At 39.6% G+C, this 25,411-nt stretch overlaps 1 protein-coding gene across 2 annotated transcripts; it reads left to right on the plus strand.

Moving 5' to 3' along the window:
• LOC134535129 (V-type proton ATPase catalytic subunit A) lies at positions 1-25,155 on the plus strand. Of its 2 annotated transcripts, none has more exons than XM_063374068.1 (13): positions 1-99; positions 1,643-1,740; positions 9,356-9,468; positions 10,841-11,068; positions 11,713-11,850; positions 12,225-12,376; positions 13,845-13,986; positions 14,724-14,853; positions 16,868-16,994; positions 17,076-17,324; positions 18,154-18,360; positions 23,236-23,425; positions 23,605-25,155. In XM_063374068.1, the coding sequence occupies exons 2-13, from the start codon at positions 1,656-1,658 to the stop codon at positions 23,695-23,697; spliced, it is 1,854 nt and encodes a 617-aa protein (XP_063230138.1). In that variant the 5' UTR covers positions 1-99; positions 1,643-1,655; the 3' UTR covers positions 23,698-25,155. The 2 variants fall into 2 exon arrangements, with proteins under 2 accessions (XP_063230138.1, XP_063230137.1); XM_063374067.1 differs by lacking the exon at positions 1-99 and adding an exon at positions 1,466-1,533.
• Positions 25,156-25,411: the final 256 nt, after the last annotated feature.

The raw sequence follows: 25,411 nt of genomic DNA on the forward strand, positions 1-25,411 counted from the left end.
TTTTAGTAACGGAGTAACTGTTTTTGACAAATAAAATATTGACTTACGTATTTACTTAAGTGTCAGCTGACAAGTCTTGTGATTGCAGCTGGAAGTGAGGTAGGTTGTCTGAAGTTCCCCGTGCTTTCATTTAAATTGTAGGATTAATTAAAGTGAGGAAACGTATTAAGTTTCGGGAGTTATCAATTTATTTTGATGTCTCATTCCGCTGTTTCGTTCGGTTAAAGGGTGTATTCCCGAGTTCTGTTTCGCAGCTCGTCTGGAGCCTCAGTGGAGCAAAGTGATTCGTGTAATGATTTTTTTAATATCTTGTCATTTGGTTTTGAGTTAAAAATACCATAGTATCATTGTTTTGGTGTTATATTTGTTAGTGATATATAATAACTAATACATTTTCTTTATCCAATTATGTGTTGAATGTTTGTGATGTCTTTCGGTTCGTGTATGGGCTACGCCTACTTCTTACAAGATGGGGATTGCGAAATGTTACCTGTGATCGTGAAGTACTAGTAATAATGGCAGTTTTATAATAAAAAACAACGTAATTTCTTTAAGAATTTTAGCTTCTTGAAAATGAAAATTAATTTCTTCTAGTATACAATTTTATGTTGACCTACTTTCGTTTGGTACAGATGTGTGAATTTCTAGGCAGCTGGATTTCGCTCTCCACTGAATAGGCATCTATAAAGTGATGCGTTATTGCATTTTAAGAGCGCTATTGCGATATTATTGAAGTTTAATATGTGTGAGCATTGTTATTCAGTCTACTTACAGTATTGGTGATATTAAGGTTAAACTCACCTTTCCTTACAGCTGTTAAGATAGTGTTTTAAATGACTTGGCTACTAAGGTAATGTTGGACCTAACGTACCATGACATGTAGGCCAACCAAATGATTTGCAAATCTTTTACCAGTTCCTGGATTTTCAACCATTAAGTACAGTGTAACTAATAAATGAAAATAATTATTTACGAATAGGTATTCGGTTTCTTAAAAAATTATTTAGTGGATGAAATTATGCTAATTGTTACTGCATAAAATGAATCCATCATTTGTGGTAGTTTTGCTTTGGACTGCAGGGGTAGCCTAAAAGATTTTATATTAGGTCTAGATGTTGTGTTTGTTAAGCAGTTGGTAACGTTAAAGGTTATAAATATATATAAAAATTGGTTAAATACCTTTTTCTGCCCATGGACTAGTATCCCTGGGCGATCTGGAAGCCGCCTCATACAGTCTGATCCCCCCTCCCTTCTGAGCAGGTTATCTCCTGCCCCACCCATAATCCTCCCCTTCCCCTTACAGTTCTGTAGCAGTCCCCGCTACCGGCTCACTAAGTAATCCCTGTTTGTGTGGTCCCAGACACGTCTGCTAGCCACCAACCCGGCTGGCACTTTGCCCTTCATTCTTCTAATTATTACTTTTGAGGTTAAGTTTTCCTTGTTGGTCGTACTCTGGGTCTGTGGGAACCACAACTTGGTCATGAAGCGAATAACTAGTAAACAGCCTGTGTGGAATACAAGTAAAGAGCCAGTGTAAGTATCCTGCCATTCCGCCCCCTGTGTGACCAGATGCTTGCCTGCTAGTGGCGAGTGGTAGGGTTTGATCGGAGCTGCTTGTCTGTAGCGGCTACACGTGTTGCAGGAAGAAAGTCACCATGTCTTCGTCGCGGGGGCTGCCCAAGATACAGGACGAGGAGCGGGAGTCCAAGTTCGGCTATGTGTTTGCCGTCTCCGGCCCCGGTGAGTGTCTCGGCGTGGCTCCGGGACGCCCGTGATGCCATCGCATCAGCGCTCGGCAGTTTTCCCTCCATCAGAGGCAACTTACGGATACTCTGTTTGGTTATTTTAGCTGTGCGATATACACACTTTAGTATTGTCAATATCTGTCGCTGCAGGACAGTCTAATTTGTATGTCACACCAGATAGAAATTTAATTTTTGACTTTTTTTTTTAGAGGTATTTTAATGTTAATGCGGAATTATCACCCAACAAATTTTTGTATTTATTTAGGTACTACAGTAGTATGTGATAAATGTTTTTCATACACAATTGGTATATGTCTTTGTTCGCAATTATTTTACAGTAAAGTTTGTTAGTTTTTTGTTGAATTAATGTTTGTGTAAAAAGTGCTGGTGTGTGGGTTAACAGTTCACTAGCTCCCTACAGAATGTAACTGGATAATCCTGTTGGCTTGGAACAGCCACCTGTGTATTGCCTTTGGTTGAAGCACCGGAGTTATTTGTGAGAGTCTCTGGCCATGGCTGTGTGTAGCGGTTATTAATTGTAAGATAGCTTTAGTTGGTAGAGTGAGCCCTGGTTATTGAATAGACAGGGCTGGAAACTTAAAAAAATGTTATTTTTTAATATTTCAATGAAATCCAGAGTTGTCTACAGATTATTTATGTCTGTCTATGACCATATTACAAGTGACTTAAATTAAGACTGATTAATGTTCAAAATTTATAATGGTTGAATTTTTATTTTAATTTAAAAAAGGCTAAGTGCATAGTCACTGAAACTCTTGGAACGAAAACGTCTTTACACATTCGTAACCTGTTGAGGTGTTTTTCTATGGTTTCAGAAATGTCCTAGGATTGTAAACCAAGAAATCATGATGGAACTGAAGTAATATAAATATAGGCAGTGTGAATTTCACAGACTAACACCATGGACTTCATATAGCATTTACTGGTGTGTGATTGGACCAGCGTATACCGTCTTTATTTCGTTGGTGGATCGCAGGTCGTAGGGAGACTACTACCTGCTGAATGCTAGGTTGCAGATAGTTCGGGGAAGTTTTTGCATTAGTCTTAAATTAGCCATTTTACTCATTTTATGGTGAAAAAATTGTATTAAAATATTGAAGCAGGGTTTGTTTAGTTAATTATTTGTGTATTTAATTAGGACTTAAGTTGTTTTAGTTAGAAACTTGTGACTGTTAAGAGGAATAATCTTGCAGTTTGAATTGTTCTTCACCACACAGTATTGTGATGATTTCTTCGCACATCAAATCTAGGTTTGGAGTCACGTCAAAAATTTAATGCGAGGAGCTTACACTTGATGCTGGGAGGAGATATGTAGCATTAAGCGTTAAGCAGTAAGAAGCCTGCTCGGTAGCCATCCCAGATATGAGGCGACAGTGGCAGATAAGCAGTTAATCCCTCCCTGTGTCGTCCTGTGGTGTTGGGTCTGCCATGTGATCTAGCTGTCCTGCACTCTGCGAGGTGTAGCGTCATCTCTCTCTCATTCCCGCATGCGGGTTGGATTAGATGTCGGTGGGAGGTTACTGTTCTCTTGGTTGATGCGACGGCTGGTGGAAGCTAGGCACAACCAGAGCTGTGGCTGACGCGAAAGAATGTTCCTGTGACTGGTGTCGAGGGGCGGGATTCTCTAGAATCACTTGGCTGTGCAGTGGAGTTGAGCATGTGTGTCGCGGTGCCAGCACTGCGTGGTGGTCGCCCTGGCCCTGCTCTGCTGGCGAGCTCGCAGCTCTGAGTGTGTCTGCCATGGAGCGGGTGGCACTGACACAGTTGGGGCTGGAGTTGTTGTTGACCAGAATCCAGCAGCCTAACTACAATCGGTGTTTCGGTTTTATCGCAATTCACCTTATAATCTCGACCTTAGTCAAGGTATATTTTCGTGTGGACTGTGCACATTGTTCAATGACTTCAAAAAGGACCATTTGTATATTTCTCATTTATTGTTTGTGCTTGGAACTTGGACATTTCACAGTGCTTTTTTTTTTGTTCAGTATTGTTTGAATGTGGACGAAACTTCCTATTAGCTTAGGGTGTCCAACAAAAGACCGTAAAATTTAAGATGGTCATCCAGACACAATTCGGTGCTGGGCGCTGCTGTGCTTAAGTAATTTTCGGGTGAATTTTTTAATTTCCGTAGTCACGGAACACACACACAAACTACGTAGATATTGTACAGTGGTTCTGGAAGATCGTAATCAAAGTGTGGGACGTACATAGTACTTCAAAATATTACACGTTTTATATGATCAAAACCATTATTTTTGTATGACATGATTTTCTATCAATAAAGTATATTGCTATACTTAATGGTCTTTTGGCTCTATGATCTAAAAATGACATCCGTGCCAGCTAATGTTTGGCTTCGGAGCAGTGCATGTGATGAGCAAGCTTACCTGAAGATGATGAGGAAGGCTGTACAATAATGCTTCTGTTTTGATAACTGAACATTGTGAGTTTGGTGCGTAATGCACTTAACAGAATTTTGCAGTGACGTGGATGCAGGGAAAATTTGTAGCATTAAATTTTTTTCTGTTGAATTAACTACAAATTTCAACACAGGGTCTGTTTATAATTTGCCATATTTATGTTAAGTGCTTAAATAGTTAAAAAGCTTGAAATGTAAAGTAATTAGTATTTTGCTGGACCAAGGAGACTGCGGTCTGGTTCATGTGGCCCCAGGAAGCGTTGACTGCGAGGTTATGAGAGACTGGAACACACAGAGGTAGAAAATGGCACCATACTTTCACTTGCTTGAAGCTGTACCTAACTGGAAGGAATGGAAAACTGAAATCATGATGATTGTCCAGTATTTGAAGATATCTTGATCAAACATTTGGCCATTACATCTATATTCTCATACAACGTACATGTTCACTGACACACGTCCACTGATACTATAGTTCAGGTACCGGGTCATTACGCTGCTCTGAGACATGGGGGCAGCTCAGCAAGGTCCCTCAGTCGCAAGTCTGGAACCCACAGAGATATTGGTAAGGTTTTGTATCACAACTTCTAATGAAACATATGTAAAAATAATTTTTTAATCCAAGTTAGAAGACTTAAATTTTGAGGATAAAAATTTGGATGACATTTAGAGCAGTTGTTTTTTCCAAATGTTTTTTTCTAAAATGCTGTATAGTGTTTGCTTGTGAATTACCACGTGGACCTTGATGTGAAAATATTGGGATAGTTGAGGATACAACAGACATAAAGAAATAAAGGAAATAATCCTAAATAAAATCAGACAAAACTCTGAAAATAAATTTTTTTTACATGCATTTTCTAATCACAGTGAAACAGCATGTTGGTTTTTCAGTGTTTATTTGTAGTTACTATTTTAATGTTTGACTGGTATAAATGCTTTTAAAAAACTGTAAAAACGTTTAAACTGTTGGTTTGTGCGAGGTGAGATACATTAATTTACATATTAACACATTTTATTAATGTAGCTGTCCTAACCTAACAAACCTTAATGTTTTTGCAAGAATTGGCACACGTGCAGAAACCTAACGTTGGAAACATATTTTTTTTTTTAATACAAACGGTTACCAGCATCACAAAATACAAAGAATTATTAAATAACTCACTTTCGCAACAACTTACAACTGCTCACAACATTCCAAGACATGTCTCTTGGGGAGAGTATTCAACTCTGTGAAAATTATATCCCATGAACATGCAATAATTCTGTCTCCGGTAATGAAATACCACAACTATAGCTTTGCAGTTTCGCAGAATGGTAAAATTTAGCAAGTAAAAAAAATGTATTTTCAGTAACCGTTGTTTCTGGATGCTGCCCTCCCCTAGGTAATAAAATGCTGACGTGAATCTACGCAGTGTAGGTTTGTGGAACCCGGGAACACTGGAATGGTTTTGGCCAGGCGCCAGACCTCGCTCTACCTGCACCTCTGCAGGGCCGTGGTGACTCCCCAGCTCTCGGCTCCCAGCTTCAGAGGCCGCGGTTGAGTTTGAGATTGTTTTAATGCTTGGTTTATAGAGAGATGACATTGAATTTATAGTAAACCTTACAAGTTATGCAATACATACATATTGTCTTTACAGTTAGCGCCACAGCAACGTTTACAGCGCATTATTTTTTAATTTAATATTGGTTGTTTGAAAAGTTGTACAGTAAAGTACTTGCCTCGGCCCGTGGTGTGCCGTGACCTCTGTGGGAGCAGTGGGAGACTGCCGGTCATCAGAGGAGGGGAGAAACTGAAGTCGGCTTTCCTGATGTTGACATGAGTCTATGAGCGACCTGCCACTTGTCCGATGTGGAGGATGGCCGTGTGTGACGGAGCCTGTGTCGTTGCTTGGGGCCTGCCCGGGGTGCGTGAATGGTGCATGCTGTCCGGTGCCAGAGGAGCATGAGCCTGTTTACTTGTACACTGGTAGGAGTGGAAATAATTGAATAGAGTCATTTTTAGGAAGTGCTCAAAAATGGACTGATAAAGTACCTGTTGCACATATGAGGTCTTTGCAAGGTGAAGGAGATGTCTCAAATTAAAATCGGGAAATTACCATACGTCAAGCCAGCAAACAGAAAATAGTGCTCAAAAAACCTTTTCGATTGAATATATCCTTACAACCAACATTTGTGCTTAATATTGTAAGAAACTTTGCATGGTAGTTTTTTCATGAGTGGTTTGTAGTTTCACGGAGGTAAATGGAAGCTCTTCATCGTGTGAGGGAGACGGCAGTCGTAGGCTCCCCTCACACGACTGGATCATGAGCCCGTGTCGTGGCGAGAATGCCTCGTTCTTGCCGGCCTCCGGCCTTCAAACCGTCAGGTTATGCAACACCTTAAACCATCATCTTTAGAAGTATTTATGTGTGAGATAAGATTACATTCCAGATAACACGTTCACCTTTGTTACCAGCTGCATGCGGCTTCCTTTGAGCTGTGAGACTGTGGAGTACGTTTAGGTATTCCCTGGGCAATCCATCAATAAACAGACCTTAAAAAGGAATTATTATTATTTTTTTTAGTTAACTTTCCATAACAGAAATATTTTAAGTGTTTTTGTATATGGGACTCACATTATCTTTGAAAGATTTGTGCAATGGGAGTGCATGACTTGATGTAAGTTTTTGGACATACGCCATTGCTAAAAACTTTTTCTGTTGAAGAAAAACTAAAAAATAAAAATAAAGAAATATATCATTAAAACCCAAAAATAGGCAAAAAACACAAAATTAAGCAAAAAATTGCTGTTAACAAGGATATAAACACCTCAAAATATTCCGTGACAGAAATATGGTCAACAAAACAAAGAAAAACAAAGAAAAATGTACTAAGAGAACGAAAAAAACACACAAATGATGACGACACAGAAATATTGAACCCAAAATATTCTTTTTCTTTGTTTTGTTGACCATATTCCTGTCACGGAATATTTTGTGGTGTTTATATCCTTGTTGACAACAGCAATTTTTTGCTTAATTTTGTGTTTTATGCCTTTTTTTGGGTTTTATTTATATATTTCTTTATTTTTATCTTTTATTTTTTCTTATACAGAAAAAGTTTTTAGCAATGGCGTATGTCCAAAAGCTTACATCAAGTCATGGGACTCACAATTTAGATAGTTATGAATGACGACTAAACATATTGTGTAAATTATTGCAAATGTTACCAATTTGTTTCACTGTACAAGCTTAAAAATATTAACTATTTAGAAATACGTTTTTCAAAATAACTGACATTAATAGAGGGATTGGCAGTGTGCAAAACACCTAAATGCAATACTAAATACATAAACAGTCACAAATACATTATGTACCACTTAAAGAATCATCAGAGACTACTCGTCAGTTCCACATGTCAGATATTTGGGTCCAAAAGTGTGTTTTGATTGAGAAAATAAGTGGCAACCACTGCTTAGTTATGTTCATCCAAATTTTTTACCATGAGGGACGTTCCGAAAGTAATTTTCATAATTTTTTCTCACACAGAAACTTTATTACCAAAAAAAACATACATCATGGCATCATAAACTATATACTTCACACTGTTTCCCGACATAGTAACCCCCTACGTTGAGACGCTTGTCGCAGCGTGCAGTCAGTTTGAAGAAACCACTCTGGTGACACTGCCTGCGATGCAAGGAATTGTCGCACTTGTTTGCGTGCAGACGACCGGGCTTCTTGAGGCTAGTGTCAGCGAGAAACTGGGTTACAGATTGTATATTTATCTTATTTAATTTGTTTCGGGAGTGGTTTTATAAAATTCAACGTATAATTTCATGCCAAATACCAAAGTTTGTTTTCCCTATAATATTTATTAACCTAAGAAATCTGGTAGGTTCGGGCATAGCTGTGTAGTTAAGTAAATGTTTGGTCAATACTGTATATTTTGATCCTGTGGTACAGGATGGTTGTTGTTTCAATTTAGTATGTCAAAAGATCGTGATGTAACAATGAATTATGATGGTAAGATTCATTATAAAGAAAAAAATATCACAAGACCTGACATGATTTGTTTGTATTGTGTGATATTATTGATTTTGTTATGTACAGGATGGTTTGATGTACTATATTAAACAGGGTTTTCTGCAGGTATAGAAATAGGGAAAAGTCAAGGACATTAAAATGGGCAGAAAATACAGGAAAATAACCTCTTTTTTTTTATTTGTGACAGCAAAATTAAACAAAAAATACGATTTCCGCCAATGTTTAGGCACCTCAAAAACTGCTTAAATGTTTACCAATTACGAAATTTAATTGATTTCTTTTTATTGAATGCCTGGTCTTTTTACTGTTAACACAAATGGTATAAACTATTTTCTGGATGCTTAAATAAAAGTTTGATAGCCTTCATTCGGTAGCTTTAGGTGAAACCATATCAATTATATAAAAACACATGTATTTAACTAAAATGGTTTTAATTTTTCTAAGGTGACACATTTGAAAGCACATACTTTTTCCTCCAAAAAGCTACACCAAGTAATCCGTCGGATAATTTGCATCTGGAATGTCGGGGAAACGTGTCGATTTAGATCTGTAAAAGCTGTTAATGTCAGGGAATAGTTATAATTTTTTAAGCTTGCAGCAACCTTGTTAAAACACGCGTCATGTATCAAAATAATTAAAATATATTTCAATTAATAATTAAATTTAAAAAATTTAAATAAACATGCAATATTTGATATTGATAGAAAATAAATGTGTACAAAATTATAATTTATTACATTAAATCAAAAAAATTAAAACTAGAATAAATATTCAGCATTTTTATTGATCATTATTAATTAAAATTGATCTGGATGATTTTACTAAATGAAGTAATTAATTTTTTACATGTATTTTTATTAATATTGAATACTGAGTACTATTTATTTTTTAATTAATAAAATTTTTGTTGCAGTAAATTTCATAATAGTTAATTGTCTAAAATAAAAATAGATAACTTCTAATACATGCACGATTGTGCACCCAATTTAGTTTCCAGAGTAATCTTTAGACAGGGTTTTGAAAACGCTAAACGGACTTGCATTAAATCAGTATGTTTACTTCCCCGCCATATGAGGAGAGGCGTGCGCCCCAGGAGCTGCAGCGAGACGGGGCGGGCCGGCGTGAGTCCCGGGTGTTGCTTGCAGTGGTGACGGCGGAGCGCATGTCGGGCTCCGCCATGTACGAGCTGGTGCGTGTGGGCTACTTCGAGCTGGTAGGAGAGATCATCCGGCTGGAGGGAGACATGGCCACCATACAGGTGCGTCCCCAGGTCTTCCTCTGCTCTGTTACCATTCAACACCTAAACATCATTTCTGTGAACCGTTACCACAAAGTAATTAAAACTCAGGATATCAGCGAAACCCTTTTTTTTTTTAATTTTTGTCTAAGAATGTTTGTACCCTAAAACTTCAGTCATAAACATTAAATAAGAATTTATTCTTTTGTGGGTTATCACCATTTATACCCAAGGTATATTTTGTTTACCTCAAATTTTTTTTAAATTTTATATTAAAAGTACCTTAATCTCTAAGAAATATTATTTACCAGCCAGCATTTGTTAACTACTAGTATGTTTCTGTAGTATTCTTGTTTAGATTTTGACTTGGCAACAAAACAGTAATTTCTTCAGTTACTCAGTGTGTTAAATTTATATGTTGGTGTCTGTAAAATAATGGCTATCAGCTTGTTTTAAGGTACCAAAGTTATCAGTAACTGATTTTTTTAACAGATACAAGGTTAAATATTTTCATGTTTACTGCACGTTAAATTAAAATACTATATGTAAATAATTTTCTTGGACACACACCATTGCTGGTTTTAACTGTGTATCAGAGAGAAACAAGAATGAACAAGAAAGATAAATACACATACACACAGAAAACCGGCCAATATCAGCTGTTGTCAAATGTTAATCACTGACACCACAGAGAGAATTCCTTGGAAGGAATTAAGTCAGACAGACTCTGGGTTGACTACGAGACAGTTGTAAAAAGAACAGAAAATACAAGGAAAATAATTTTGGACAACATGGAATCAGGCAAACATAACAATGATACAAAACAGATATTCTGGATAACACAATGACAGAACAGAAGGCAAATAGTTGTGACGTTCCAGGAACTGACATCTGTTCCCTTCCTCAGGCACAAGTTAACACAGCGACTGTGTTGTTGTGTTGACCAGGTTCTGTTTGTCGCTGCGTTGGCCAACATTGTCCGTATTTCCTGTTCTCGTCTCAACTGTCTCGACCTTGTCAGCCCATGGTTTGTCTCGCTAATTTCTTCCACTCGGATTCTGTCTGTGCTGTCTGCGTTTTAACATTCAACAGCTGATAACGGCTGATTTTCTGTATGTTTGTATGTTCATCTTTCTTGTTCTCTGTGTCACGCAAAACCAACTTTGGAGTGTGTCCATGAATATCTTTAAGAGTAAGCTTCCCCACTGCAAGTATCATTCAAGGAACATACTCAGGTAGTTAGGAGTCTGCCTATGTGGCCCCTTGTTGCGTCTGTAGTTGTGAAGCGACACCAGCTCGTACTGCCGACTGCTGCAGCTCTTGTACACAACAAGGTGCTGCGTGCCGAGCTGTTGGACTTGTTGACGCGGCGGTGGCCGGTGTGTGGCCGCAGGTGTACGAGGAGACGTCGGGCGTGACTGTGGGCGACCCGGTGCTGCGGACGGGCAAGCCCCTCTCCGTGGAGCTGGGCCCGGGCATCCTGGGCAGCATCTTCGACGGCATCCAGCGCCCCCTCAAGGACATCAACGAGCTCACCAGCAGCATCTACATCCCCAAGGGCGTGAACATGCCGGCCCTCAGCCGCACCGTGCAGTGGGAGTTCAACCCCCTCAACGTCAAGGTGCCGTCTTCCTGTCCACATTTAATAACTACGAGTGATGTAGCCTCAGATACTGTATGCAGGGTCTCCACGGGTCACACAAGCAACTGAACTGAAAGATCAGTCACAGAAGTAACTAACGAGTTCGGAAATAGACAGTTGTGTTTAGTAAATAGAAAATATAATTTTTTGACGCCTCTCTTCTTTTTATAGTTGTACATTTAATAGTACCTAGTTACTTGGAGACTGTCCGCTGAAACACGGGGAAATTATTTATGAAATGGTTAGTTTTTTTTACATCAATTGTACAATTGTACAATTGTACAGTAGAGTCCTGCTAATCCAGATCAGATGGGCCCGGATCATGGAAGTCCGTACTACATGGAATTTGTCTTCAAATGCAAGTAATACATTTTTGGATGGGTAAAACTATAAAATTGATTTTCATAAATACAAATCTTCCTACAGCTTAATATTAGTTTTAATATTATTGTAGACCTTATGTAATGAAAAACAAATCTTTTGATAAAAAATATATAATTTATAATTTATTGTATTGCACAGTTAAAATAAAGTACATTACTGTTTAGGAAGAATTGTAATAAAGAGAGAGATGTTAAATGTGAAATGCTGTGTACTAGCGGGGTCGCCGTGGCGTTGTGCAGGTTGGCAACCACATAACGGGAGGAGACGTGTACGGCTTGGTGCACGAGAACACGCTCATCAAGCACAGGATGCTGCTGCCGCCGCGGGCCAAGGGTACAGTCACGTACATAGCTCCCCCGGGCAACTACACCGTGGACGTGAGTACTGCTCGCTGGCCGCGTTCATACCTGTGCAAGTGTGCATGTCATTGTTAACAATACCCAGTACGTTCTTATTTATTTTGTGATAGTAATGTTTGTGCTCTGAATTACTAAGTGTCTTTTTGGTTAACTTTGAGTAAACATGAGAATGTTAATCTTTACAAAAACGTGATGTACAGTGTTTCAATGAGCTTGCTTTAATTAATAGTTTAATTTTGTATTCAATAATGAAATTATATTTGCCAACAAGTGTGTGAGCTATGTTCCAGCTTGTCTGCTTGTGTGTGAGGTGTAGCCAGTAGTGATAGTGTTGGTCGAGGTGTGAGCGGCAGAGCGCCGGAGGGTGAAGGGACGGGCTGGTGTGTGCGCAGGACGTGGTGCTGGAGACGGAGTTTGACGGGGAGCGGTCCAAGTTCACGATGCTGCAGATCTGGCCCGTGCGCCAGCCGCGCCCCTGCACGGAGAAGATGCAGGCCAACTACCCGCTGCTGTGCGGCCAGCGCGTGCTGGACGCGCTCTTCCCGTGAGTCGCGGCAACCCTCCTGAGAACTGCACGTTAGGGATCGTCCATTAATCACGTGAGGCTCTAAAGGAGGAGGGGGGGGGGGGGGGGGTCGGGAAATATCACGAAATATCACAAGAGGGGAGGGGGGTGTAGAGAGATATCACGTGCATTTATTTTTTCGCGCGATTTCTACTAAACCGAAAAGCGACGCGTGACCTTGACTCGCCGTAGCCAGGCAACAATATCCCCGCCCGCCGCTACATGAACCACCCGGCTCGGCTTGCCAGTCGCCAGTAAGGCTGTGATTTTGGCGCCGAATACATGCGTAAATCACATATAAGCCTTTCCTTTATTATTTTTATGCCAGTGAGAATAAACCTGCAACCGTAATGTGTAACTGGACATTTTTATCACTGTGCTTAATTTTCCAGAATTAAATTAGATTGTACCTTTATTTAAAGATAATGTTATGAAATTTTTAAAAATATTTTGTACCAAAAAAATACCCGTTATTTATTTGGGGGGAGGGGGGGGGTGAGTCTAAAATCTCACCACAAATCACTAGGGGGGAGGGGGTGTTAAAAATTTGCTAAAAATAATCACGTGATTAATGGACTACCCCTTATGTACTACGTGCATGTAATGTTTCCTGATTGAGAAACCAAAATGTTATGTCTCTTGAAATACTTAGTTGGGTTGCGCAAACGTGGTGTATTGTAATCAATATCGTAACATTTAAATAAATTATTTTCAGTTTTTATAAAGAATTTTTTTAAAATAAATATGTATAAATAAATTTTTGAGCTAAATGAATATTAAGAATGCATGATGAATGTTAATTTAATTAATATGAAGTTGCTATACCAGTCCGCGATTTTTCTTTCTAATGAAAAATAAAATAAAGGGTAGAATTAACTTTTTTTTTTACAAATGATGCACTAATCTGTACAAAAACAAAACACCTGAAAAAATTTTTTTTTGGCAACTATACAAATTGGCGCAACTGCTTACAGCCATGCATGGAGGAGGCAGCCACTTAAACCTCGCTGTCCAATCACTGCATAGCTTCGTACATAACAAACCAATCACAGTTCATTTCACTACCAAAAAACTTTCGGAAGTCCTTGCAGGTTCTACAGAATTACAGTCTTTAAAGGGGGCTAACCTCACAAGTAAAATAAGTGTTATCCTTCATTTTAATGTTGTGAAATTTCAAATTTTTATTTATTTCTTTTTTTTTGGGAGAAAATATTACTTTTCACAATTTTGAAAAGCAAATTTTATTTAGAGGTGAATTTTAATGAAGAATATTTTTTGTCTTTGGTTCTTCATCCAAATAGTTCTCAGACTAGTGTTTGAAGAATGGCATTGTTAGCACGTGCATGTGAAGGGTGACTGGCGTGGCAGCGGTGATGCGAGCCAGGCTGTGGCTGGTGGGTAGTTGCCCCTGAGGCACGGTGGGTGTGGGTGTCATGTCGCGACGCAGGTGCGTGCAGGGGGGCACCACGGCCATCCCGGGAGCCTTCGGCTGCGGCAAGACCGTCATCTCGCAGTCCCTCTCCAAGTACTCCAACTCGGACGTCATCATCTACGTGGGCTGCGGGGAGCGCGGCAACGAGATGTCCGAGGTGCGTGCTCCCCGTCTCCTGTTTCTTGCTGGATCCTCTCTGGCCAACCGGTTTACTTTCATTTCAGGTGAAGCGGAAGGATTAGCATGCACCCGAAATTATCACTAAACTCACAATTTTTATTACCTGGGTCCGAATTTGTTTATCTGTCCCAGTTTGTTCACATGGTCTCCTAAACTTTGCTCTAGTCAGACCGAGACGACAGCTCTCAGACGCTTGGCCGAGTGTGTTACCCACTTACTCAACCACACTAATATCTTTCTTAATGTAGCAAAATACTTAAGTGATCTTGGACTTTGACTTTTAATAGTCCATTAGGACAACATAATGTGCAAGTAGTAAGGCATACTACTTGGGTGTTTTCGAGAAAATCACAACAGAAGTTGTGTGCATCGAACAGTACCGGTGCGTTGTGACCTTGAGCTCGAGATGGCTACGATCGAGTGTTCGCTGGATCGAGTCCTATTCATGTGTTTTTATTCAATACTGGTCATATTCCTTCAAATATGTATATTACAATTCAACTGTAATATGTGTGTTTGCTAATGTTTATTATGACAACAAATATTATATTTATAATTATCTGCATACATTTGAAGCATAACTTTGTATTTAGTTGGTCGTTTACTGGACAAAAAGTCAGTAGTTTTTCAAATACAGTTTTGTTTGACTGTATAAAAGGCTAACACTAGTGGAAGGAAGTTGCGGGCCTGCATGGGTGGCTGTGATTGGTGCAGGTGCTGCGAGACTTCCCTGAGTTGTCGGTGGAGATAGACGGCGTGACGGAGTCCATCATGAAGCGGACGGCTCTGGTCGCCAACACCTCCAACATGCCCGTGGCTGCGCGAGAGGCGTCCATCTACACAGGTACTGCGCCCCAGTGAACATTGCTTGAAGTGGGTACGTCTCGATCGGCCTGTTGTCTCTAAAAAAAAATTCATAAGTATGGCAGTTTATTTACTGAAGTGTTGTGTCTGTGATTTTGGACTCGAATGTAAGTGGACGGTTATTTTGTATTGTATTTACCTGAATAATGTGTGTTGGGAAAGCAAGATGCGCTGCTTATTCTAAATTTGACAAAGCCACATGGCAACGTACCACAGCATTAGTTCAATCAAGTTCCAAAGTTTGTTTAACCTGTTATTGCTTAATGGACAACAATTGTCTTTTGTGTTGTTTGTGTGTACTTCTGTGAGAAATATATTTCAATGATTACAGATTGCATTTGCGATCATCTGTTGTTGCTCGAAAAACCTAAATTTATTAAAAAAAAGCTCAGAAAATGGTAAATCGTGATGTGGGATTAAAGTACATTGTCGTGGAAGGTCTTATTCGTGACTGGAGGGAGAAAACAATTGTTTTTGAGTGATGAGTTATTGCAAAAAAGTTTTTATTTGAAAGGTGAGAATTAGTTGAGTCTTTCTTTAGCAGTTTCCCAATTTATTTTGTTATAATCTTTTGTACGTAGCTTTGATTTCAGTAATTTCTAATTTGTGGCCGGGATGTTAGTGACGCTTCACTGCAGCGGTCTGTTACCATTTTACATTCATGACGCTTTTACCTTGCATCATGGTAAACATGTTAGTATTCACATTTAATCCCTAATTAAAATATTTACTACGTGATATCTACTTGGAGTGTGTTTGCAAAACAAGTTTAATTGGAAATATTGATGGATTTAATAATACTCTGTGATGAGATTAGTAGAGATGGGCAGTTGAATCTTTGAATCGAACCGAATCTCCAGTGTTCGAAAAATTAGGAATGTAGAGTTTATGCCTGTAAGAAAATCTGTTGTTTAGTTCAAATCAAATACGGATACCAAACTATTTGCAAATACCAATATCAAAATTGAATATAATAAGAATAATCAAAAATCCCACTAAAATTTTTTTTCACATCATTAACACATTCTGGAAAATTCTACAAATAATACTAAATTGAAAGGTTGGTTAGGTTTACTCAGCTTCAATAATTATATGGAAAATGTTTGTTAAAATATTTAAATTAAAATAAAAAATTGTGTTTTTAAATATGCAGCTTACCTATATTAACCTTACCTAACCCAACTTTACCAACCAATATTTTATTTCTGTGGTTATCTGCATCTAGGACCAGGTTCATTTTGAACCAGAATTTTTATAAAATGCAAAATTATGTGAAAAGAAATGCAATCCATTTCACAAAAAGGTGAATCTTTTTTTTAAAATGCTGTATTCTATATTATTGATTAAAGGAACTCATATTTACATTTTAAGCCCTTATCATTGAACGCAGCCAGGTAAATTGTATTTTAGTTCAGCAATATTATAAACACAATTTCATCTGGAATCTTATTTTTTATATATTTTGCATTCGGAACGTCTTGTTTCGTGTACATAGAGCAAGTAAGCTGTACTGTTTCACATAGATTGTGACTGTCGATTTATATGCCATCCAAACAATGAAATTTACTTCTTATAACGGTCATCTCAATGGAGTGTCAGTGTTGTATTAGTTGTAGTCCATGGTTGTAGACATTTATTTTTTATTACTTCTGGTGGGTATGATGAAATAATTACAAATAATATTTCGTTTTCAAGTTTGAAATGACAAATGTGCAGTGTTTTGAATCGTTCATGCGTTTTTTTCTATTTACTGTTTAGCGATACAGTAGGGAAAAACTTTGTATTCTAAAAAATTTGAATATTTGCGCAGGTCTAGTCGAGTTGCTCGGTTATAAGTCCCGGTTAGTGCGTTAATCTTTCATGATTCCCATTTCAAAATATTACAATTTAATACAGTTTATTTGTGAGTGTGGCTGCATGCAGAGCGTGATTGTAGCATGAGACGCGAGCCTGCGACGGGCGTGACCGTGTGACCGTGTGACCGTGTGTCGCAGGCATCACGCTCTCGGAGTACTTCAGGGACATGGGCTACAACGTCTCCATGATGGCGGACTCCACGTCCCGGTGGGCCGAGGCGTTGCGAGAGATCTCCGGGCGTCTGGCCGAGATGCCCGCGGACAGGTGAGGCCGCGAGCTCCCCCTGTGACCCTCCCCCCCCCCCCTCCCGGGGCAGCGAGCGCTCACGGCGGTGTCGGGTTGCAGCGGCTACCCGGCGTACCTGGGCGCGCGCCTGGCGTCCTTCTACGAGCGCGCGGGGCGCGTCAAGTGCCTGGGCAACCCGGACCGCGAGGGGTCGGTGAGCATCGTGGGCGCCGTGTCGCCCCCGGGAGGAGACTTCTCCGACCCGGTGACCTCGGCCACGCTGGGCATCGTGCAGGTGTTCTGGGGGCTCGACAAGAAGCTGGCCCAGCGCAAGCACTTCCCCTCCATCAACTGGCTCATCTCCTACAGGTATCGTTTACACTTGACACACCCACATTTCTATTTGCACGTTGAAAATGTATAATCAGTGGCATATATAGTATATTCTGTGAGGTCAAATCAGTTTATTTTGTTTTTGAGTCGCAATTACTGTTCCGTTTTAAATTAAATTGGCAAGTAAGTTGCTACTTTACCGCATGGTGGTGGATAGTTCACGTTTTGTGGTCAGTAGGGAATGTGTGATTAAACTGAGTGTAGTTAGACTTTGATAGTGCTTAGGAATGTTTTCATGCCATCGTTATTTGTTTTAAATTTTAAGTGCTGTAAATGGTGCAGTTTTTATTGCTTCCGTGAATTTATTTAGGTTAAAGTGCAGTGTTTGCTTCGTAAACAGTTTACTAATATCACTATGTAGCCATGTAGCCTAGTAATACTCTTTAGCACATTAAATTACACCAATAAAATAAATACCTAAAGGATTTACGTCCATTTTATTTTGACAAATCCTACATAGTAATTATGTGAAAAATTTTAATGATAAAAATTGAAATATGCATTAAGCAATGCCATAAAAGTTTAGTGTATAAATGAAGGATAATTTTATTTTGCAATATTCAACTACCCAAATAATGAGTTTGTCATGTCAAATTATCTTTTCAGTAGTAGTATTTCTTGCGCGACTAAGCCTAGATTCTTTTACCTATTTATTTAAAAGCACAAATTGTACACAATTCAAGAAACGTGTTCGATAAAATAGGCTGATTTTTTCCAGTGGAAGTGGGACCTAACATAACCCAAGTTTATAGCAATGTTTGTAAAAGACGAGGATGGCTGTGAGATGGCGGTGGTGGTGTCGCAGCAAGTACATGCGGGCGCTGGACGACTTCTACGACAAGAACTTCCCGGAGTTTGTGCCGCTGCGCACGAAGGTGCGGGAGATCCTGCAGGAGGAGGAGGACTTGTCGGAGATCGTGCAGCTGGTGGGCAAGGCGTCGCTGGCCGAGACGGACAAGATCACGCTCGAGGTGGCCAAGCTGCTCAAGGACGACTTCCTGCAGCAGAACAGGTGCCGACACCGAAGTGCGCGGCTTTGGCCAAAGGGTGTTTTAAAAAAAAATTAGAAGCAAACCAAAGAGTTCAATTTTTTTTATACCGAAATCTTCTCAGTGATCTATTAGTAGGGGCAAGCATTTTTCATGAAAAGATATGAACACTTATTAGACTGCAGAAAGGTATACCAGCACCTGTGGTTTCTTCCTCGTGATTGGCGGCCGTCTGCGAGAGAAGTTGTCGCCTTGTTTGACCGAGCCACTTATACGCGTTTGATTCCGCATTGAATCACTGTGATTGGTATTGTTACAATCGATATGTACCTGGGAAAAATTCTCCCAATCACGAAACACAGACGGTGCTACAGTGTTTTAACTTTCGTCTAGTCTCGGAATATTTTCGCGAAATCTGTATCTATTAGATATGTAATAGGTTGCAGCAACATGCCGTTCAGAATTATAAATAATTTTGTGTTAACTTTTATGTACGCCAACCGTGTTTTTGCTTGAGAGATTAGAAACCTGTTAAGAAGATACTGGATGTAAAACTTTGTGTCATACCCACAGCAAAGAGCAACGAGCAACTTATCGCGTTTGTGGCGTTCTAACTGAAATCGGTGTGTGCTGTGTTGGAGATTTATCAAAATACTTCATTATTGAAATTTGTTCACTGTGATGAATGATTTATGACTTCACGCTTGACTTCTTCAGAAATGGTGTCGATCAACTCTCAGAAACAGCTGTTTTTCACTCGAAACTTCTAGTACCTAAAAGAATATAGAGAAATTTTCTGAAAAACTTTAAAAACAATTGAATTTTGTCATTTTCATAAGTATCGTACTTCGCCATATTTTGGGGTCCCTACATATGGTAATTATTAAGGACCCCAGAAAATGGTAAATAAAACTGGCTCATTTCGGTGTAAAAAAATGACAAAAGCAGTGCAAAAAAATGACAAAAGCCGTGCAAAAAACCGGTGTAAAAATTAGCAAGCGGTGCAAAAAATCGGTGTAAAAATAAGCAATCAGTAGAGACCCAAAAAAATTGTGAAAAAATTATGCCATTGGCGGTGTAAAAAAAACCTCATAGCCTTACTGCTTCCTTTTTTGCCTGGCCAATTTTTGGGACATAAGTTTCTCTAAGAGTGTTGGCTGATGATGGCAAATCCCCTGCACCTAAAATGTATACATAAAATTTTCTAGACTAGGTACAGCTGGATTACAGAGTCAAACCATCAATCAATCAGTCAAAAATATACAAACCTAACCTAAAATTTCTAGATTAGGTACTGCTGGATTACAGAGTCAAACCATCAATCAATCAGTCAAAAATATATTGTGGTGTGCTCACCATTTCACAATGCAATCCATCCTATTTATGTGTTTGTTAATCTGAGGTACTTGCATATTTATTTGAAGTAAAGGTAAGTTAATCGATAATATTGTAGGCCTACATATGCTTATGAACTTTTATTAGAGGGGGAAAACATTTCTAAATAAATAAGGCTAACCTTCAACATGGGTGTTACACCATTCCCTCATAGCTGGATGATCAGCTTTTTCCAAAGGAATGTTAACTTACAGCATCATATTAACAAAATCAGAAAAAAAATTCTTGTTTTCTGCACTTTAAAGCCTGTTTGCTTTATTCACGCTGTCGCCTATCGAGATTTGTTTAGACACGGTAGAATGCTTGACAAAATAATTGTCTTTTTTGTTTTGTTTTGTGTGTGTCATTTGCCACATGCTTTTTGCAAGTGTCTTTGCGTGTACAATCAACCCGCACGTTGCAGAACTTGCACATCATAATTTTGTCCCGCTGATCAAAAATATAAAATCATCCGACATTATCTCTCTTTCACGATCAAACATTGTCGAAGTTTTCAGCATCTTAGCCACAAATTCAATTGTATCACAATACTTACAAAATGTGGACGGTAGTTGTAAACACTCATAGATATGTGCACGCAAAAATGACTGCCATCTTAGCTCGATGCGATTAAATTAGGTTAGAAAAATCGACACCAGTGCGCCTTGCGGCAGAAACGACCATTATTCAAAACACGAAAACTGTGGAGTCAATTTGTTATGTTGGTAGTGCGCACATATCGATTGTTGACAATTTTTACATTTTGTTTTCATTTGCGATGGCAATATTTACTGTTTGAAAACAGAGTAATAAAAATACGTGAATTTTAGTAACGTGTCAAAACGAAGATAATATCACGGCACTAGTCTTTCAGTCTATGTTTATTTCACGGCTATGTTTATGATGGCGTAAATAAATAGAACTTACGACATAAGGACATTATTTTGTGCGAAAAAGCGTGAATTTCGCGCGAAAATTCGTGAATTTCGCGACTATGTCAAAATCAAAGGAAAGTCGCAAAATTCGTTTAAAGTATCAAATTTTCGCGTTATTTCGTGAATTTCGCGCTTCACCATTTTTCGGGGTGTCTAGTAATTATCCATCTACAGTCAAACCTCTCTGAAACGACCCCTCACGGTTCCCAGGAATAGGGTCGTAATAGAGGAGGGGTCGTAATAGAAGTTTTCCGAAATTTTCAGTTGATTTCACCACACCCCCCCCCCCCCCCCCCCCCACCCCCACCCAAACCGCTACTTGCTAAGAAACCAGCCGTACAATGGCAGGATGTTGTCACTCACAATGCTAGACGGCTTTGCTTTAAACCCACTTCAACCTTCATGACAAGTCCGTCGCCCTACAGACCACCTCTAAAGAAAATATTTCAAAAGACAGTTTATTTTTACTGGTTAGTTTACATGTACGTTTTCTGCTTGCCGTAGTTAAATACACTAGAACCCCGATGTCACGAACCCTTATTTAACGAAGCAGTGATTTTACGAATACATTCTCGGGAACCGTCAAAAAATTTGAAATTTGACCTAAAAGTGAAAATCAGAAAAAAATTAAAAAAAAAAAAAAAAACGAAATGAAAGAACATTAAAATCTGTTAATTTTAACACACAGCGTATTTTTGTGTCTGCTTTAATACTTCCAATAATGTTCATGTAAGAATAACAAAAAATAATGGGACATTTCCTTTAAAAATATGGCCGCTGTTGGTTCTGCAACACGAGTGGGCGCACACGAAGCTTGCCCGGCTGGCTGGCGGCAGCGGCTTCATGACGGGAAGCCTACAACTCACGTAGTTTCGGTTCCCTACCACGTTCGTGCAACTTCGGATTTCTCTCAAAAATTTAAATTAAAACAATCGAAGGGTTAGGTTAGGTTAGTCACAACATGCTTGTTTTCATTGGAAACTTCTGATTTAGCGGCTGAAGTGGCGTTAATACCAAAACGCAAAATTCAGAAATCTTCGGAAATTCTTGCAGGGAACCGAAACTACGTGAGTTGTAGGCTTCCCGCTTCATGACGCATAAGCTCACCCCTCCCTCCCCTCATTAACATTCTTCAAGGCTCGCTCATCCCTCTCAGACACACAAACCATCTAGTGTCCTCCCTTATAACACCCCAACTTTGCTTCCTTTGAAAAACCTTCAGTGAGAAAATGCTCATTTCACCCTCCCTTCTCCCGTAAAATTGGGCTATTATGAATGGGGTACTAAAGCGGTGAGGCAGGGGTCAAAATATGTCACTTTTCACACCAAGTTCGAGTTCAGTCATCCCTGGCAAGGAATTTACAAGCTTTCAAACTTAAATATAAATGTATTTTAATAGCAAGGGTCCTTGAAAAGGAATATAGCGAATAAAATCAAGTTGCTGTCACCAAACAAAGCATAAAATGGCCCAATGCGTGGTCGCTTCGTTATTGCTTGCGCGAGAGGTTAGACGTGGAATGTTAGAAGAAAGATAAATGCGGGGGAGACAGAAGGCAGCCAGTGTTTTTTTCCTGTGTGGGGAATAAGTGGCGTAGCCTTTTTTTTATGCTGGGTGAAGCGACTTTTTTCTATCAACCCACGGGAAAAGATAATTGCTTGAGCTGTCAAAATAAACATCGCTGCTGCAGTTAAAACAAGTCGAGGCGGGCGTGCATCCAGTCGGTCGCTGTGTATTGTCAACCGATAGTAATCAAAATCAAGAGAAATCCAGCAGGTAGCTTTGCCTTAACTACATACCACACTAGACACTCGCAAAAAGCTAAACTTAAACAAGTTGCCACAAAAACCTTTATCTGCACCCTGCCGGCAAAGGGACGTGGAATGGGGGTTGTTAAGCGCTGACAGCGGTCGACAGGAAGTGGTATTTATTTTTAGATATGCGCTGCCTACGGCAGTACAGCACTCGGCAAGAGAAACCCAGTAACACGCTACTCACCACAAGAAACTTATTTTCTGTCCGATTTTCTTCAGATTTTCGGCAATTTTTTCACGGTTCCTCAAAATCGGGTTGTAATAGAGAGGTGGTCGCAATAAATGGGGTCGCAACAAAAAGGTTTTACTGTATACTAATTCCATGAACTAAGTTTTCCAGATCAGTTTATGATATTTATAGTAATTTTATTTACTTAATACATATATATTAAAAGTGTTATATTTTTAGGAACAATAGAATAAGTATAAATATATACATAAATAAGCCGTTATAAACTTAATTTGCCAGTATTTAGTTTTTGAATTTACTACATTTACGTCAATATTTTTCTTTGAATCTTTTTCCTCGAATCTGTCTAATTCAAGAGATTCGAGGATTCGACCGGCCCATCCCTACTGTATCGTTGATGGGTTGATCATGCTGTTGGGAACAGTCTCCAACCTAGCCAAACTACGGAGGAAACCTAAATAATAAATGAATGGTTGGGTAGATAGATACATGAATCCTTGCAGCGGTGATAGTCTAGCTGCAATAGCGTGTTCCCGCTGTCGACCGACGCAGCCAGCGAAGTAACGCACGCCCTAACCTGTCCGCAGCTACTCGCCCTACGACAGGTTCTGCCCGTTCTACAAGACGGTGGGCATGCTGAAGAACATGATAGCGTTCTACGACATGTCGAGGCACGCGGTGGAGACGACGGCGCAGAGCGAGAACAAGATCACGTGGAACGTGATCAGGGACAGCATGGGCAACATCCTCTACCAGCTGTCCTCCATGAAGTTCAAGGTAAGGTGTCGGGGTCTCGTCAGCGTACCTGCACAGATGTTCGTGAATACCAGAGTGCGAAAAAAAATTCCCTTAGTCTGTATGTAGCTCTGTATGTAGTATGGAGTGCACATCTGTTGAGATCACACACGAGACAATAGAGGAACGGCAGAGGTGGCACGCGGTGACGCTGGTTGCAGGACCCGGTGAAGGAGGGCGAGCAGAAGATCAAGGCGGACTTCGAGCAGCTGCACGAGGACATCCAGCAAGCGTTCCGCAACCTCGAGGACTAGGCCCCGCGCCGGCGCACGGGCGCGCGAGCGTGCACACGATTCCTGCCCTGCAAGAATACTCGTACCGAGACCAGCACAAGTTCGCGACGGGAGTTCGTTTCTGGCCGTAACTTATTTTTTTTTGGTGCTATGTTTTATTGTATTTTTAAAACTTTTTGTGAACTTTATTTTTCTAAGAGTTTTACTAGGAAGTATTTGTTCCAAATTTTTTTCCAATTGTACTTACGTGACAGAGGCATTTTAATGGCACATTGTGGTTTATACAGTTTTTGTGATGGAAAGCTGCGAGTCGGACAGTTTGAAATTATTCCCCGTTTGCCAGGATTGGAGCTCCTGCTGAACTTGATGCGCGCGTGTTTCTCCGTCGATGAGTGTCGGGTCTTTTTGTTAGTATTCCCGTAGATCCTATTTTATGTTTTACGTGTATATAAACCATCGTAGGTGTCTGTCTAGTGGAAACTCGTCCGTTTAACTTCCCACGTCTTGTCGTGCAAACGGCATCTTGTGTGTCTTCTGAGAATTACGTAGTGTGGTGAGGGTTAAGGATTGTTACGCCTGATGAAATTGTCGTCATGTTTCAGATCGACAGAACTTCCTTGTTTTGTGCATTTACCTTAACCTTTGGAACATAACATTCATCCTTGAAATGTTAATTTACATAGCGGGCCCTCTTAGTTGATAAATTTTCGTCAAAAGCATCAGTCTTGCCCGACTGCCGGGCCGTAGCGACAAAAGGGCGGCCGCTGCCATTTTATTTGCATTCCAAGAACTTCTAGAGTTGTGTACATATGTTTATGATGTTGATTCAGAGTTGAGTTTGGAAAGTTTTCTGTGTGTTCCATAAAATTTGGCCATTAATCTGGGAGTTAATTATTTTACTTGTTTTGAGAATACGGTGGTGTACTTTTCAGAGTGTGTGTACGTGTGGTACTTATCACGACTCTGAGCCTGTCGCAGTATTATAGCATGACTGAAGGTTCAGAAGCAGATCACAGCTGTCCTTAGCTCAGTATTGTCACCGAGTAGTAGAACATACGATAGAGTAGTCATCATAGCTACTTACCTCATGCTATTGGGTGTAGTGTGTTTGCGAAATACAGCAAAAAAAAAGCAATTTACAGGCTTCAAAAAACTTGAGTTTTATTTTATTGTTAATATGTATAAATTTCTGTAAGTAGTTGGAAGGAAAATAAAAGTTTATACAATGAATGTGTAATTGCTACAGTAGTTGCAGGAAACGAGTACATATGTAGGTTGTAAATTATCACACCCAGTATCTAAATGTAACATTAATTACGGGACAATAATGGTGCAAGTGCAGAACTATATGGTGATCTATTATGTTCTACAAATTTTAATAAATATCTGCTGGCAGTTGTTGTAAGAGATGTTTTTTGTGAATAATTCTAAACCAAGCAAAGCAGCTAATAAATTATTGTTGTTTTATGTTGAAGCAAATTGCGTGTGGATTTTGTTTGCAACTGTAATACGTAGGTAGTTGGTGTGATGTTGAACGTCCTTTACCACTCCACCGCCTGTGCTGTATTCTCCAGCACTCGTACGTGTAGTGACATCTACGTTGTAGGGCTTCTGAGCAGACTTTGAACAAACTGAACTGAATCAATCCTCGTTGATAGTTCTCCCGCCTTTTAACTTAGTTGTGAACGGCTGTGAACCAACAATGTGTGAAAGCTTTGATTTTGACAGGTTTTTG

The sequence above is a fragment of the Bacillus rossius genome, chromosome 8 (genome assembly GCF_032445375.1).
Source record: "Bacillus rossius redtenbacheri isolate Brsri chromosome 8, Brsri_v3, whole genome shotgun sequence".
Classification (NCBI taxonomy): Eukaryota; Metazoa; Arthropoda; class Insecta; order Phasmatodea; family Bacillidae; genus Bacillus; species Bacillus rossius.

Excerpts from the sequence above, each read along its gene's own strand:
- LOC134535129 (XM_063374067.1), top strand. The coding sequence starts at position 1,481 with ATGAAGCGAATAACTAGTAAACAGCCTGTGTGGAATACAAGTAAAGAG. Across the intron at positions 11,851-12,224 it reads CGGGCAACTACACCGTGGAC|GACGTGGTGCTGGAGACGGA; the intron begins GTGAGTACTGCT and ends GTGTGTGCGCAG. Across the intron at positions 16,995-17,075 it reads GCCGAGATGCCCGCGGACAG|CGGCTACCCGGCGTACCTGG; the intron begins GTGAGGCCGCGA and ends GTCGGGTTGCAG.